This window comes from Phodopus roborovskii, unplaced genomic scaffold, assembly GCF_943737965.1.
Source record: "Phodopus roborovskii unplaced genomic scaffold, PHOROB, whole genome shotgun sequence".
In the NCBI taxonomy this organism is placed as follows: Eukaryota; Metazoa; Chordata; class Mammalia; order Rodentia; family Cricetidae; genus Phodopus; species Phodopus roborovskii.
Window position 1 is genome coordinate 16,121,844 of NW_026125295.1, and position 16,404 is coordinate 16,138,247.

General features: G+C 44.7%; 1 protein-coding gene across 1 annotated transcript in view; it reads left to right on the forward strand.

Moving 5' to 3' along the window:
• Positions 1-16,404, forward strand: part of Col6a6 (collagen type VI alpha 6 chain) — a 90,635-nt gene that overhangs the window by 65,475 nt on the left and 8,756 nt on the right. The window contains 7 exon segments of the mRNA XM_051205712.1: positions 2,549-2,611; positions 3,737-3,772; positions 3,884-3,920; positions 6,354-6,365; positions 8,912-9,405; positions 12,721-12,817; positions 15,697-16,368. Of these exon segments, the coding sequence (XP_051061669.1) occupies positions 2,549-2,611; positions 3,737-3,772; positions 3,884-3,920; positions 6,354-6,365; positions 8,912-9,405; positions 12,721-12,817; positions 15,697-16,368 (1,411 nt within the window).

Genomic DNA, 16,404 nt, shown 5'->3' on the forward strand with positions numbered 1-16,404 from the left:
CATTGTCTGTCTCCTGCGTTTTTCTTCTTCTTCTTCTTCTTCTTCTTCTTCTTCTTCTTCTTCTTCTTCTTCTTCTTCTTCTTCTTCTTCTTCTGCTATGACTTTTACCTCTCACATATCTCAAGAGTGAGCTCTGTATTCACACTGAGAATTGAGTGCAAAAGTCCAATTGGAAACACGGAGGACACAATTGGAGATTGCCAGTTACAAACTCCCTGGACAGTGACCTCATGGACCTCTATGCTTAAAAACCCTCCAGCTTCTTCTACCCCTTTCTGGAGAGTGCAGATCTGGATGCCAGTTTTCTAGAAGACACAAGAGCAATGAGAGCTGGAAGCTTGCACTCAGTTTGCATATTTTCATTTGGTCTCCTGGATCAGTGTGGCAACACTGGTCCTTAACTCTACAGAGAGTCCCATCCCTGTTTTGAGCTCCCTGCTGATCCTCCTTATTTATCCTCTTGACTTCACATCAGCTTCTGGAGGCACCTGGCTGGGGCAGAATATTATCTTAAGGTGTGTGACTTCTGTTTATGCTGCATTTGTTTAACTCTGTGAAGCTGTGATTCTTGGCCTGTCTAAAACACCCGATGGTCTAATAAAGAGCTACACTGCCAACAGCAAGGCAGGACTAGAAGGCAGGAAGGATAAATAGAAGGAGAAAGGAGAAGAGGACAAACGGAGGAGGAGGAAGAGCAGGATGTGAGGGGCAGCCACCCAGCCAACCATAGAGTAAGAAAGAAAGTGAGATATACAGAAGAAAGATAAAGCCCAGAGAGAAAAGGTAGATGGGGTAATTTAAGATAAGAAAAGCTGGCTAGAAACAAGCCAAGCTAAGGCTGGGCAATCATAAGTAGTAATAAGATTCTGTGTGTGATTTATTTGGAGCAAAAACTGGCACAACACCGGGCCTCCAAAGCCTGGACCTTCTGGGGATGTGTGATACCAAACATGCTCATTCTTGATTTCCCTGCTGCTGGCTCGGGACTCCCATTCCTCAGATCTGCCAGGCCATCTCACACAACACTTAACTGCTTTCCAGGCTCGGAGGCTTCCTCTTTTCCCTTGTATCATTGACTTTGACTCTAAAATCTATTGCTAAAATATTAAAAATGGACAGAAGTATTCAACTAGCTTCCTTGAAAGGTAAACATACCTTTTCAATAAAATGAGGCCATTTTTTTTCTCAATACTGTCAGTATCATTTGGCCACTGGAGGACATTAATGATTCTTCTCCACAGGTCATGTTTTTATAAATTAATTTTTAGATAACTTCACTTATTACTGTAAAGAATATAAACCCTGTAGCATTAAAAAAAAAGCTGTGTGTGTACATGTGCACAAATGCACAAACACAAGTTTGCATATATGTGTGTCTGTCTATGGATGTGTGCATATGAGTGCAGGTGCATGCAGAGGCCAGCAGAAGGCATAAGATGCCCTGGAGCTGGAATTACAGGTATGTGAACCTCTTGACGTGGGTGCTGGGAACCGAATTTGGGTCCTCTGGAAAAGGTGACTTTAACCAGTGAGAGATCTCTATAGCCTACTCTCCAGTGGCATTTTGAATGAACAAAACAATATTGTCTCTTAAACAAAGAAAACCTAAATTCTAGCCTTTTCTGGAACAAACTGTATTGTTAAATGTACATAAAAAAATTTCCTAACATAAATAGACACGACAACAGTTGTTTCGGTCATTACTTTTGCTGTTATGCCCTTTTCATTACAGATATTTCCAGCCAACAGTTAAATGTTTTATTGTTTCTATTTTTTTGTGATTTTTTTGTTTCTTTTCCCCACATGGATTTTGTGACCTAGCATATGATCACAATTGTGTGTGTGTGTGTGTGTGTGTTTCAATTTAGTTACCTTCATGCTCTTAAGAGAGCCATTTTCCTTTGACCTAACAATCTTAGTAACCTTCACTGATAATCAGAATTGTGTATATAAACTCACAATAGTATTGCTTATTAGTGGCATCAAACTTAAATGCCAATAGCAAGGAACCAATAAAATAAATCATGGCATTTCCACATAGTAAAATACCATAAAATCATGAAAAGTGATTTTGTGTATATAAGAATATTTAGTAACAGAAATGTGTATGCATGTACATATGTATATGTGTACATATGTACATTTAAAAGGTAGCAGAGAGCCAGGCAGGGTAGAACACACTTGTCATCCCAGTGCTTGGGAGATGGAGGCAGGAGGGTCGTGAATTGGAAGCTGGTAAAGGCTATACAGGTAGACCTTTTATCAAAGAAACAAAACCAAAAAAGAGGCATCAGGAAAAAGTATGATACAAATCAGTTTTTAAAAGGACATCTTAATACCAACAGAAGAAGAAAAGCAACAAAGTATTAACAACATTCGAAGAATGAATTGTTGTTCTGTGTATTTTGGAAATCTATCTAAGATGAAAATAGATGTTTTTGCTCTGGGACTTCTGCTTTTGAAATAGTGTCGGTATTTTAAGTTTGAATTGAAATCATTCACATGCTGTATAAAGTATGATTATAAAGTGGATTACTTCTGCTTTGAGGTGTCTGCTGGGCTTCCAGGAGAGCCAGGATCCCCCGGTGAGCCAGGACCCCCTGGACGGAAGGTAAGAGGAAATATTTCCTATGAGCTCTTTGCTGCTTAGAAGCCTGTGCATGGGTACACCCCTCTCCAGGTGTACACACCTTCTTCCTCGGCTGCTTGGCCTGGCTTTCCACTGTTCCATGTGTTCTAGCATGGGAGGACATGGGGCCAATTAAACATCTCTCTTGACAGGGAGGAAATGGGGGGAGAAAGTGAAAAACCAGACCAAAATGAGGGTTCTCTTTCAAAATATTTTCCTTTGCATTTATAGGGGGTGGGGCATGCCGTGGCACACTTGTGAAGGTCAGAGAACAACTTTGGGAGTCAGTTTTCTCCTTGTACTGTGTGGGTCCTGGTGATTGAACTCAGGTCTTTGGGCCTGGCTGCAAGTGCCTTGAGCCACTGAGCCATCTCAGCAGCCCGAGGTTTCATAGTCTTGTTGGTGAGTTTGGCCACCAGGCCAGTCACTGCCTCCATCCTCAATGGATACAGTGTGTGTGTGTGAGAGAGAGAGGGTGAGCAGTGTGGACCATTAAAGTTACACCCTGTGGAACATATCTGTGAGTTTGGCTGGGGCCTTTGATGTTTCTGTTTGCGAGAAGTCAGACTTCTTCCTGTTCCAGGCTGGGATTGAAATAAATTAAGCCGGCTTTGTTCTTTCTACCCTCCAGTCAGACATACACGTTTGTCTATTCACTTGGGGAAGATGCTGAGATTAGCTTTTCAGATGTTTGAGGCTAGCCTCTCCGTGCATCAGACATGGATAGGAAGGGTCTAGGTTCGGCTTGGACTGCTGCTTACAGTGCAGATACAACATAGGGCAGAAGACACCAAGACTCTCACAGGAGAGGCAGCTGGGATTGGGTGGCTCAACGTTTGCTTGTTGTTAGCTGAAACCCCCGCTGCAAGGCTCTGTGGGCCACCACCAGGTGGGCAGCTCTGTCTGGCTCTGGGCATCTCCTTGGAGGCTTGTGGGCCTCTCTTCACAAGGCAGCCTGTGTCTGCCTGTGTCCTGTGCTCCTGTGGACTTCCCAGGAGTAAACCCCTCTCAAAGGGCTCCTGGGGGCAGTGTTGATTCACATCCTGGCTACTGAGGTGTGTGTAAGTCTGCAGCCATAAAACAGGTTTTGCATGTTTCCTTTCCTAGGGCATGAAGGGGGCCAGAGGACTGGCTTCATTTTCAGTAAGTATCTCCTATTCCAACACGCTACTCTGAGCATGCCTTTAACTATATTTATAAACTTCACAACCCAGAGACAGAGTTAATTCTCCGTGTTTTATTTTTGAACTGCAGACATGTGACCTCATTCAGTATGTGCGGGAACACAGTCGTAAGTGCTTTCCTTAAAATGACCAACCTCTGCCCCTCACCCCACTCCCTATCTATCAGCTTTCCTAGAAGGAAGTTAGGGAACTGGGCTCCCAGAGCAGATGCAACTGACCGACCCAACCAGTCTCTTCACATGAGAGATGTCATGAGAAAATTTTGAGTCCACAGGGAGGGTGTGATGTGTATTAATTAACTCCCTGTCTGACTGCAGGGCTGTGTGTTGGAACATGTTCCCAGTGCTGTGTAGTTATATACCCTGGGGGCTTTAAACCCCAGGGGGATTGAGGTCAGAAGTTTCCCAATGGTCGGATCATTCAGGGAAGAGAAATCTTATTAAGCCGAGTTTGAGAAGATTGCTAACATCAGACAGTAGCTGACAGGATCCAGTTTGGCAGTCCGAAGAGGCAGCTATGATGATGTGTCCTGGTGCACGGAAGCCCAAGTTTTGTTTGATGCTCTATTATTCCTTTCCTGGAAAGATTAGCCTGACTGGAATTATTGATTGGCTTGTAAATTTCACAATAACACTTGTTCTGCCAATAATTTTCTCTCTAAAATAATGTAAGAACAAGAAGGAATTCAGATTTGGCAAAAGCTCTTTGAATCTAAGACCTTTGGAACAGGGTATGGTCTTAGCATTGTAAATATCTATAACTGGCATTATAATTCTGTATTCACGAACACCTTCATTTAAATATGCACAGAGCTCCCTGAGTAAACACAGCAACTGAAAGGAGTTAAAAGTTTCTCCAAGGCATTTTTGAGAGAAAAACCAGGTAAAGCAGAGCCCATTTCTACAGAAGGTATTGTTCCTAGAGACACGGAAGTTAAAAATCAAATATTTATTTTGTATGTTCACGTGTGAATGCTCCTGAGTATATGTGAACACATGCACGCAGTGCCCATGGCAGCCAGAAGAGGGCAGCAGGTCCCTAGACTGGAGTTACAGATGGTTTTAAACGACTGTGTAACCAGGAATCAAGCCCAGGTCCTCTGCAAGAACAGCAAGTACTCTTAACCACTGATCCATCTCCTTGGGCCCAGAGTCACAGATTTTTAATGGCCCCAGGAGCCATTCAACCGAGCTGCTCAGGACTCTGCCTTTACATAGCAGAAAGGAAGGCTGGTAGGAATCAATGCCTGTATCTTGAGTTCACAAAGATAGGCTGTTTTGAGGTTGAATTAACACAATAGTGGTTTTTTTTTTCCTTCCTGACATGGGAGCCAAGTGGACAGTAATTATGAGTGGCAGGGCCCAGGGTGGGGCCTGCTCTTTCAAAGTGTGAGGGTTCCGTCCAGCACATCTGGTCCAAGGTACACAAAGTGATTTCAGGAGTCCGACTTAGAACACAAAAGAGTTAATAATTCCTGTCCTTTTTATAAAAGCACACCACCTGTGAATCCAATCAGAACTCTTCCCAGGCCTGGCCTTGCAGAGCAGGGGACCTTTTGCAAATGAGTGGCTCGAAGCAGCACTGCCCAATGGAACAACCCGCCTTGGCAGAGAAGGCACCCCTGCACCATTCAGCAACCTAGCTGTGAAGAACGTCACCTAGCAGCTAAATTTCTCATTTGAAATTTAAACAACTGTGCTTGGCTTGTAGCCAGGCACTGCAGGTCCAGCCAGTATTATTTTTTTTCTTTCAGAGTGCACATATCACTTTGGATTATATGATACACAAACGTGCCCATATACAGGGTGGCCCTCCTAAACCCCCAAACATTTTGAGTGCTGATGCAATGTCATGAGTGGAAAAGTTCACACCTGCCCTCATGTGACAAGCTGTAGTCAAAACATGGGCACACTAACTCTGTGTCTGAACTCACTGCCACTTACACGCACCCGTGTATATGAAACATAATGAGTTTTGTCTTGAGACTTGGGTCTGCCCCCAAGATATCTCATTATGTATACATGTAAAATCCCACAGTAAAAAAAAAAAAAACCCGAAATTAGTAACACCAGTAGTCCCAGCTTTTCAGATAAGAGACTCTTAACCCATGCAGACATATACTCTGTGTACATACAGACATCCGCACACAAATTTATATGAATGCACATATATGCACCTATACATCTACACATATGTATAGATATTTGAGTTGGGGATGTTTTGAGTTCTGCAGACAGGCAGATAGGGCTTCATTGCTCTGATTGCCCTGTGGACTCTAGAACCCCGTTGAGCTACCAAGTAATAATCCGCTCTTTTGTTCTTCCTCCTCAGCTGGCGGACGTGGTGAGTGATCGTCACTTACAGCATGTTTTACTCATGCTCTAAGGTGCCCCCTATCTGGAAGGACGAGGTTGAGCATTGTGCTGCCTGCCAGCTGATAGAACTTGGACCTGGGCTTCCTTTGCTCACACTCACAGCAGACCCTTGCATCTAATGCCTCATCAGCTGTAGCCGAGTTTCAGTGCTGCTTTCCGACACAGCTGGAATGCACTGTCGTTATTAATAACAATCTAATAGCATGCATCACTATTCGCCGCCCCACCTGATTTTTTAGAAGCTATCATTCCTCCCTCTTCCTCTCATCTCCCTCCCATCCTTCCTCCGTCTCCCTTCCCACTCCGCCTCTCCCTTTTTCTTCCTCATCATCGCCGTCATGTATTCTCTGTAGTTCAGTGATTAAGATGCAAGGGCAGAATGGAAGTAGATTCAGATAACAAGTGAGTGAAGCATGAGCAGTGGAGAAAATGCTTGCGTAGGTCATGTTTAATGTTAATTACCAACCTGATGCAGTATCTGTTAGTATCATTTCACATGTGCTTTACCAATGCTTATTATACGTTGTTTGCGTAAACCCATCATCAGCCTGATATGTGTGTGTGTGTATAATATATATACACACACATGGATATCTGCACATATACATGTATATCGCCTCGTATAAACTTATAAGCCTTTACTACGGATGCATTCCTTCAACAAGGATTCCTTGAAAGCCTCCTATGATTGAGCCTCTTGTTTTCTGCTGGGGATAGATTTGACAGCAGACAAGATTCCCAACCTTACACATTTCCATCTTCAGAGAGAGTCCATATAAGTGAAAGAATTCAGGATCTGAGATAAAGCACAGGCTGCATGGCAACTGAATGATGTCAAGGAGGGAGGGATACTTTTTGGACCAGGGCTCTTCTCTGATGCAGTGAACTTGAAGTCAGAACTAAAGGAGCAATAGTTTTCTAAGTGCATGACAGGGGAATTCAAATACCAGAGCCTTGGAACAGGGCAGACCTAGGCATTCCTTAGAAGCCACAGGACCCAGTGTCCCTACGACACAGTGAAGGGGAGATTGGCATGTTAAAAATTAATGGAGGTGGAGCTAAAAGCTACATCAAGCTGGTTGTTGCAACCTAATATATGGTGGGTTGAAATTCAGCTCTCAAGGAAAGTCACAGTTTGCAGAAAATAGGTGGACTTTACAATGTATAATGTTAAGAGAGATTTTATAATCTCGGAAAATCATGTATTCCCTCACAGCCTGTCATATACATAAACAGTGTACATGTGGGTACAGTATAACATGTACAAAGGAGAACAAGAAATGGTAAATATTAGTCGGTAAGGAAAGACTGAGTGCAGGTAAAGACACAAGTCATGAAAGAGGATATGAAGCTAATTGTGTTTCTAGTTTTAGCTGTGTCATGGAGGCTTTTAGGTTTTCTTGTGATAGGTGGATAAAAATATAACTGACCATGAAAGTGCAAAATCTAACATGAAGCATCATGGCTTGGAATAGCTATTCTAGCTACATAGACGTTGGCTGAGATACAGACTTTAGGTCTGCTAATCTCAGTTTATTACAAAGAAGTTTCAAATGCAAAGTGTCCATTACTAACAAGGCCAGAGGATGAGTTGGTAGTGTGTAGTTTATGGAAGCAGAGATGTCATCTGCTTTGTGGTGGCAGACGCCATCGGAGTGTCCTCAGAATGTCCTTGGGACTCCTGGAACAGCATGCTGGCACCAAGGCTGTACTTTGAATTAGCCATTACATTTTTTTTTTTTTTTTTGTTTCTGGAAAACTAAACCTTTTTCTGTGTTTTCAGACAGCACTGTTAATATTTACTTCCCTGTATCTCTAAATTATTCCAGCATCATTGCTGGATTTTGTACTCTACACAAAACAACCCAAACACAAAGCTAGAGGCACCAAGTCCACATTTGATTAGAATTCTCCTTTAAAATATAAAATTAACATCACTTCAAAAAACATGCTCACCCCATTAATTTGGATCCAGAGGCTAATAAATATGTCCCATCTCCCCTGAGAGGGATTAGTTTGGCTTTCAACATGTACTATAACTGGCCATGGAATCATTGCTTTGGCCTGTGAAGCTCTGTAGTTCAGGATGACCTTAAACTTCTGAACCTCCTGGCTCTACCACCCGTATGGGATTACCAGCATATGCTACCGTATCTGTTTTATATGATTCTGGGGCTCAAACCCAGGGCTTTGTACATGTCAAGGGACACCATACTGAGTTACATCCCTAGATGCTTAGCCTCCAGGATTTTATTATTATTGTTATTGTTATTGTAAAAGGTCTCTCCTTTAAAATTCATTTCACCTTGTCTTTATTTCCCTCATTAAGTGAAAAGAATTTGTGTGTTAACTTGATTAAAGTGCAGGCACAAAAGACTATGCCTTTGAGCCAGCTCCTGTAAGGTGAAGGATATTTCCAAAAAAGTTCTACTGTTTAGAAGTACCTGGGTAATTAACTTACAGACTTTACCCTAATCATGTTGATTGTAGACTGTGTTCTTCTATGCTCATCTCAGAAGCACATAGCCAGCTTTTAGAATAGTCATTTTAATGATTCAAGATGTAAACATTTAATATTTTATATGTTTTAATATTTGGGTTATTAATTATTTAATGCTTAAATATTTGATTAGGTAGCATTTAAAATGATTTTGCTTTCCATATATTGCTTTTAGGCAAACATTCTACATGATAAGAGGCAATTTTTTTTTTCTGTCTTTCAGAAAAACCCGAGTGCCCGGTGCATCCAACTGAGTTGGTGTTTGTCCTGGACCAGTCCCGGGATGTCACAGAGCAGGACTTTGAGCGGATGAAGGAGATAATGGCTTCCCTAGTTAGGGATGTCAAGGTCAGGGAGACCAGCTGCCCTGTGGGTGCACGTGTGGCCATCCTGTCCTATAACTCCCACACCAAGCACCTCATCCGCTTCTCAGATGTCTACAGGAAGGACCAGCTGCTTAGGGAAATTGGAGCTCTTCCTTATGAGAGATCCCTTGACAGCAGGGATATTGGCAAAGCCATGAGGTTTATCTCTAGGAATGTCTTCAAACGAACCCTACCAGGGGCTCATGTGAGGAAAATTGCCACATTTTTCAGCAGTGGCCAGTCGGCCGATGTCCAGTCCATCACCACAGCTGCCATGGAGTTCAGTGCCCTGGACATTGTGCCAGTGGTGATTGCATTCAGCAATGTGCCCTCCATCAAGCGTGCCTTTTCGGTAAGCATTGCAAAAAGCACTTTTTGTTCACATACATCACCAGTCTTCAGAAATCTTGTAAGAAAGTATATAGCTATGTTTCCCTGCCTTCAGAACAAGGTCATCCTGGTTGGCAAAATACAATGACAGATACTTCAGTGCGGTTCACCAGGTACTAGATAAGCTCTGTGTTCATTATCCTGTTGAATTCTTATAACTACTGTGTGTGAGATGGAGATCATTTTTCTCATTTTGTAGATGAGAAGACTGAGCTAGAGAAGGTGAGTTTCTGGTTCAGGATCCACAGCTGTGGAGTGACGATGTCAGGACCTGATGCTCAGTTGCTTTGCCACTGCATCCCTAGCTACTCACCACATTGCCTGTGCATCCAAAGATAAAATCAGGAGGCCAGTATGCAGATGAGGATGTCCTTTAGATGGTCATGGTAGTTGTCATGGCTGTGTGGTTTTTAAAAATTGGCTTATTAGATATAGGGGGCACACCCTGTAATCCCAGCACTTGAAAGGCAGGGGTATGAGGGTCAGGAGTTCAAGGGCATCATTACCTACATGATGTGTTCAAGGCTGGTCTGGGTTATGTGAAAAACCTGTCTCAAAACTCAAAATATGGAAGTGTGGAAGTAGTTTGGTCAGTAAAGTTCACTAGGACCTGAATTCAGGTCCCCAGAACCCATGCAAAGGCTAAGCGTGGATGTGTACATCTGTAAGCCCAGTGCTGGACAGAGACAGAGAGCTTACTAGCCAGCTGGCCTAAAGGAAGGCCAAGCTCTAGGTTCATGGAGAAACCATGTCTCAAAAATTAAGGTGGAGTGACTGAGAAAGACATCTGGACAACTGCCTTTGGCTTCCCCATGCATGTCACATGCATGTCCAAACACAGAGAATAATACCCATGTATCACACATCCACACAACAGCAAAGTAAGTAAACAAAGAGGTTGACTTTTTTTTTTTTTAACTTCAGTTATGTAAAGGTCCCCGCTTTATAAAAGAAAAGCCACTCCAACTGAAGCTTCTTAGGTTAAAGATTAAACCCAGCATGTGGCATCCCTTGGTTAACCACCTGGAATGATGGAGACATCTGTGCATTGAATCAAAACATCCCATCCTCAGTGGCTTCATTGCAAAAGACACCCAGGACCCGGCCAAGTGTCCTTGCAGTGAGTGCTGTCCCAGCACGATGTTGGGCTCATTCATGCGGAGCTCCAGAGAACAGTACAAGAAAGAGTATTGGAGAACGTGTCCTAAACAAGTCCCGGCACTTGACAGCTCTTTAGAGACAGGGAACCGGGAGCAGCCGAAGCACTGTCCTCAAGCGAAGAACTGTAGAATAGCTGCGCTCCCACCTGGGGAAATGAGGCGTGACAGGTGCCAGGAAACTGGGTTAGGTTGAAGGCAGAACTTCCAGGAACCATTTTGAGTTGCTGTGGTTGTACATTTAGATTTGAGCAGAGTTCGAATCCCCAGAATCCACAGGAGCTGGTGGAGCCCTGAGTTTGTGATCCCAGCACTCCTACAGGGAGATGGGGCAAGAGCCAGCCTCAGAAGCGGCTGGGCTAGCCTGGGGTACACAGCCGTGAACGAGGAGACCGTGCCTCATCCAAGGTCAGAGGGAGGACCTACACCATGTTGTCCTCTGACGCATGTTAGAGTACACAAAGCTTCTTGATTTTTTTTTTTAAGTAACTTTAAAACAACAATACACCTTTGTAAATTTGGGCGGCAGCAGGTAAGTGAAGGGTCTCGTGAAAACTGACTTTCACATCATAGTCCATCATGGATGGAAGTCAGGACAGGAACTTAAGCAGGGAAGGAACCTGAAGGCAGGAGCTGATGCAGAGGCCATGGAGGAGGCTGCCTACTGGCTTGTTCTTCTGGCTTACTCCATATCATCCTTGCAGCCCACTCCTACCCCAGATGGCTGACTCACACTCCCCGAGCTGACAGTGGCTTGGATTCTAGTCACTCTTCACCACAGCGTCAGCCTTTTCTCCAAAGAATCCATTTGCACAGTCCGTGAGCCATGCTAACTTTACTGAAGTTAGCCAGAAGGAGCAGAGCACTGAATTCCACCACACGAAGTCCCTGTTCATGTCGCCACAGCTCCTGTCCCCTTCACTGCCCAACCCCCATGTGGGCATCATGCTCCCCCCTCCCCTCCCCTCCTTCCCATCCTTCCTCAGTCCACCAGGTAGAATAGCCCCCCCCCCCCCCCCGTGTCTGCAGACTGTTGCCTCTAGACAGCCCCACAGTCTCCAGGACTCCAGTTTTCAACTCCCGAAGGACCAGTTCTGTCTGGCTCAGATGTCCTGTTCTGGTCCAGAAGTGGTGTGACCCTGGGTAACCAGGACCTCCGTGGTTGCACCTCTATGGATTAAGTGTGGGAACGAGACTTGCCAAAGAGAGAGGAGAGCTGTTAGAGTATAAGAGCGATTCGCTGGGGACAAACATGATCTGACCTATCTTAGCCACAGGATAGGATCACTGTAATTTTCCTTCATTTACTAATCTCACAGTTAACCCGCAAGTCCACTATTCCTGGTCCTTTGGCACACCCTTATCTTCTCTCCATGCTCTCTGGGCTGGCCCTGGCTTGGCCTTCAGTCACCCATCACTGTACAGGTCGAGCAAAGATGTGGTTCACTTGAGACCCTGTAAATGCCTCTAAAAGCCACCAACATTGTAGAGTCACTTCTGCTGGGGCGCTAGTCAAGGCTCTGCACCCTCTAGCTCCCTCCCTGGAGCCAGTAATGGTGCTGTTGAAGTGAAAGGATTGAGATGTTTCAGGGAGGGAGCCACCTAGGCCTGGATCTGAGCCTATTTCTGCTTCAACACCTGGCTCACAAGAGAAAGTTAAGACAAAGGCATGGCTAATTTTGCCTGTCAATTTGGCCACATGATAAAGAGCAGCCCCCGGTTTCCGGTTCTCTGGGACTTGGAGTGGGTGGGGGAGTGGGGGGCTCATTCTTTCCATAACAAATGAGTGTAGGCTGTCTCTTTTGATCAGCTGTCCATTTCTCTGAGCTTCAGCTCCTCTATATGAAAAATGAAGATGGAGAATGCCCGGGCTAGCTGGGTGACAGATATGAAATGCTTTGTGTTCCCTGCTGAGCTATACAGCATCCGCGGTGTGCCAGTAACTGCTTTATAGCGGTGAGCTCTTAGCAGGCAGAGAATTCCCACTGACAGCTAAAGGGCCACCTCCCACCAGCCTTGTGGGGCTGCCCTCACCTAACCTCAGCTCTTGAACAGTGCTGGAAGGTTCTTGCAAGCCCAACCCACTAAACAGTTCTTTCTCTTGCTTCTGCTTCTTCTAGATTGAAGACACTGGCACATTCCAAGTCATTGTGGTTCCCTCCGGGACTGACATGGCGCCAACATTAGAGAAACTCCACCGGTGTACTTTCTGCTATGGTAAGACCCACGGGGAGAAGCAAATTTGATCAGGCCTGCTAAGTCTATTGAGTCACCATTGGCAGGAGGGGCTGGAACCCAGCCATAGGGATATGCATGGCCCGGAGCAGACCTCTATGGGCCTTGGGGGTGCACACTGCATGTTCCACAGATGGAACCTCTCAGCTCAGCCTGCAGGGCCCTTCCAATGGATCCCAGCAGGAGGGTTACACTTCCGCCCCCTCTACTTTAGTGCAACTCTCAGGAAACAGTAATAATATAAAACAACAACATAAAAACCTTAGTCCATCTTCTTGCAAAGGTTTCAGGCTATTGAGTGTTTTATGTGTTTTCTAAAACTCAAATGTTCACAACTCCCAAGAACGGCTTTAGAATGACCCGACACTTTCCTTTCCGGGTGATAATTCGGTTCTCAGTGCAGTAGGCATGGAAGACACAAACATTTTCATCCAGGAATCTTCACAGACTCCCAAGAGTTGGGCATCAGACAGACCTGCGGTGTTTTATGCACAACCTTTTGGTCTAGCTGGGAACAGTCTCCCTCCTCTTCCATTTGATGTTCCAATAACCATGTGGAAACTGCTGGGGTTACAGGTGGTCATGACAGCAGGCAGCTACTGTTGCCGCGGGCTGTGCACTGTTCTAATGATGCCAACTATCATGGCGACAGTTGAGACTTAAGCTGTTGGATTTCTTATGTTCTAAGCATGGTTTTAATTGGTTTGTATTAATTGTGTCATGCTAGGCTCATAACCATGTTGAAATGTTTGAACAACTAATAGTGCCATTGTACAGATGGGGAAAATCAAATGCAGAGACATGATATTTTTCTCAGGGCCCCACACTCAGATCAAACCCAGGGAAGCTGGCTCTGAAGCCTTTTTACTTTTTGCAGAATGAAAGACTTGCTCTGTTCCCTAAAACTCTCCGTTTAGACCTGGAGAAGATGCCTGAAACCTTCTCTGTGTGTGTCAGTGGGGTGTTGGGGTTTGCTGTGTAGATGAACTCACATGGACAGTGTGATTCTGAGAAGGGGACAGCTTCTACGTTCCTTTTCGGTCTCCCCCTGCAGCCCTGGAATCAAGCTCTCTGCTCACATATCCAGTTCTGTAGATTGCACTGGGAATTTTGGATCCTGTTGCCCCTTACCCCCACCCAAACCAGTGTAGGGCTAAGATTTGTCTGCCCTATATTCTTCGTTGCAACCTGAACATGTCAGTGGCACAGTCAGTAACTGCACATATGTGACTAGGGATGGATTTTTGGCTTGGCTTAAACCCTTATTTTGTCTCCCAGGCATATAATGGAAGATATTTGGCTGTCATTTCCTGCAATTAAAAACCCCAGAAAACAGAGCAAATGGGAAGCCTGCTGTCCCTGATTTTAGAAACCGCTCTGCACACAGGTGACTATTCTGTCATCTGACCATTATGCAGGGCCATAACATTTCACTAAGCTTCTAGAAGGGATTTAGGCAGAACCATCTTTATTGACTCTATGAACAAGCACAAAGCTAGGAAGTTTGCTCCACCCACAGGATCTGCATGCTAGCCATTAGGTTTTTCACTTACTAGTTGATACTTGGGTTATGGCCCACGCTGGCATCTAAGTTTCTCCTGCATGCGTGTCCTTCCATTTTTCCAATCCCCCTTTAGTTTTTCATTAAATGTGATGTGTGAGGGTGAGAACGGGTTCTTTAAAAACCAGACAGACTATAGGCCTTGTAAGGGTGCCAGGGTCAGCCTGGTCCCGGTTAGGTGCAACTACCTAATTGTGCAGAGGAAGTATGCACACCTGAGGCCCAGCAGGGGCTTGGTCAGAGGTGATGCCATGTTTGTCATGGGATAAGAACCTAGGCATCCCAGCTCTCGGGTAAAGGGGCCATCCTGCTACTTCATGTGTCCTGCTTCAGTCAGTTCTTTGAAAATAGATTAAGTAACTTCTAGAACTCTCTAACAACAAAACCCTGACTCATGCAGCCTGCATGGTAGCTCAGCTGGTAAAAGCGCTTGCCCCCAAACAAGGTAACGAGTTCAATCCCCAGGGCCCAGGTGGAAGGAGGGTACTGGCTCTTGAAAGTCATCCTCTGCCTCCACGCTCATGCTGTCCTACAATACCCACATATATACACAAATAACTGAATGCTAAAAGAAATTGCTGTTGACTTCACATACAGAAGTCTAGAAATATGGTGCCTCCTTTGTAATGACTTACTCCCCTGCTTCACTTGGTTCTATGAAAACAGATTAAGTGACTTCTAGAATTCTCCCACTTCCCATTTATCATATTCCTCTGAACATTTTTTGTGGTCACATTCAATAAAATCCACTCTCTGCTTTTTTTCTTGCTATGCATGTATAATGAGAGAGGCATATTTATAAAAATGACTTCTCTTTGTGGAAGAGCATTTTTATAAGAGGTATGGAGTTGTGAACGCTTACTTAAATTGAAATGAAAGATACATTGCCTTCTAAAGCTTAATTTTCAAAGCAGATGAGTTTTTCACAGCTAGTATAGTGATTAAGGCTGTTGGTTTAGCCTGCATACTGTCAACAACTAAAGAGTGTGTTCTTACAGTACATTCTAGTATGTAGGCAATGAATTGCTCACTTCAAACTTATAAGCACAGCAGTCAAGATTAAACTTCCATTAAACACAACTTATAAAAAGAAAAAAAAAATCCTGGTGGCATGGAATACAGTCAAGGGCTGACAGGTTGGTATCAGATCTAGGGTGATAACCTCCTACTCTTGATGTTTAAGATGTAACTATTTTATGAGCTAAGACTATGTAGCTCCTAGATGCTAAAATAGCCGAGGTGGAATCTTTCCACTCCCTGTCCATATCTGCTCAGTAACCCTAAATGACTTGGTTTGCAGACCTATGCAAGCCAGATGCTTCTTGCGACCAAGCCAAACCACCCCCGATCCAGTCCTACCTGGATGCAGCATTCCTGCTGGACAGCTCCCGGCACGTGGGGAGTGCAGAATTTGAAGACATGACAGACTTTCTGGAGGCACTGCTAGATCACTTTGAAGTCACTCCAGAGCCAGAGACATCTGTCACTGGAGACAGGGTGGCCCTACTAAGCCATGCTTCCCCCAACTTCCTACCCAACACCCAGAGGAGTCCAGTTAGAACTGAGTTCAACCTAACCACCTACGGCAGTAAGCGCCTCATGAAGAGGCACGTGGAACAAGCGGTCCATCAGCTGAATGGAGACTCCTTCCTCGGCCATGCCCTCAGGTGGGCTCTGGACAATGTCTTTTTAAACACACCCAACCTGAGGAGAAACAAAGTCATATTTGTGATATCTGCTGGGGAAACCAGCCACCTGGATGAGGACACCTTAAAGAAAGAGTCCCTACGAGCCAAATGTCAGGGCTACGCCCTCTTTGTGTTTTCCTTGGGCCCTGACTGGAATGACAAGGAACTGGAAGACCTGGCCAGCCACCCTGTGGACCAGCATTTGATCCAGCTGGGTCGGATTCATAAACCTGACCATGGATACGGTGTGAAGTTTGTGAAGTCCTTTCTAAACTCCGTTAGGCGTAAGTCATATGTACAACACTAATTCTTGTACATAA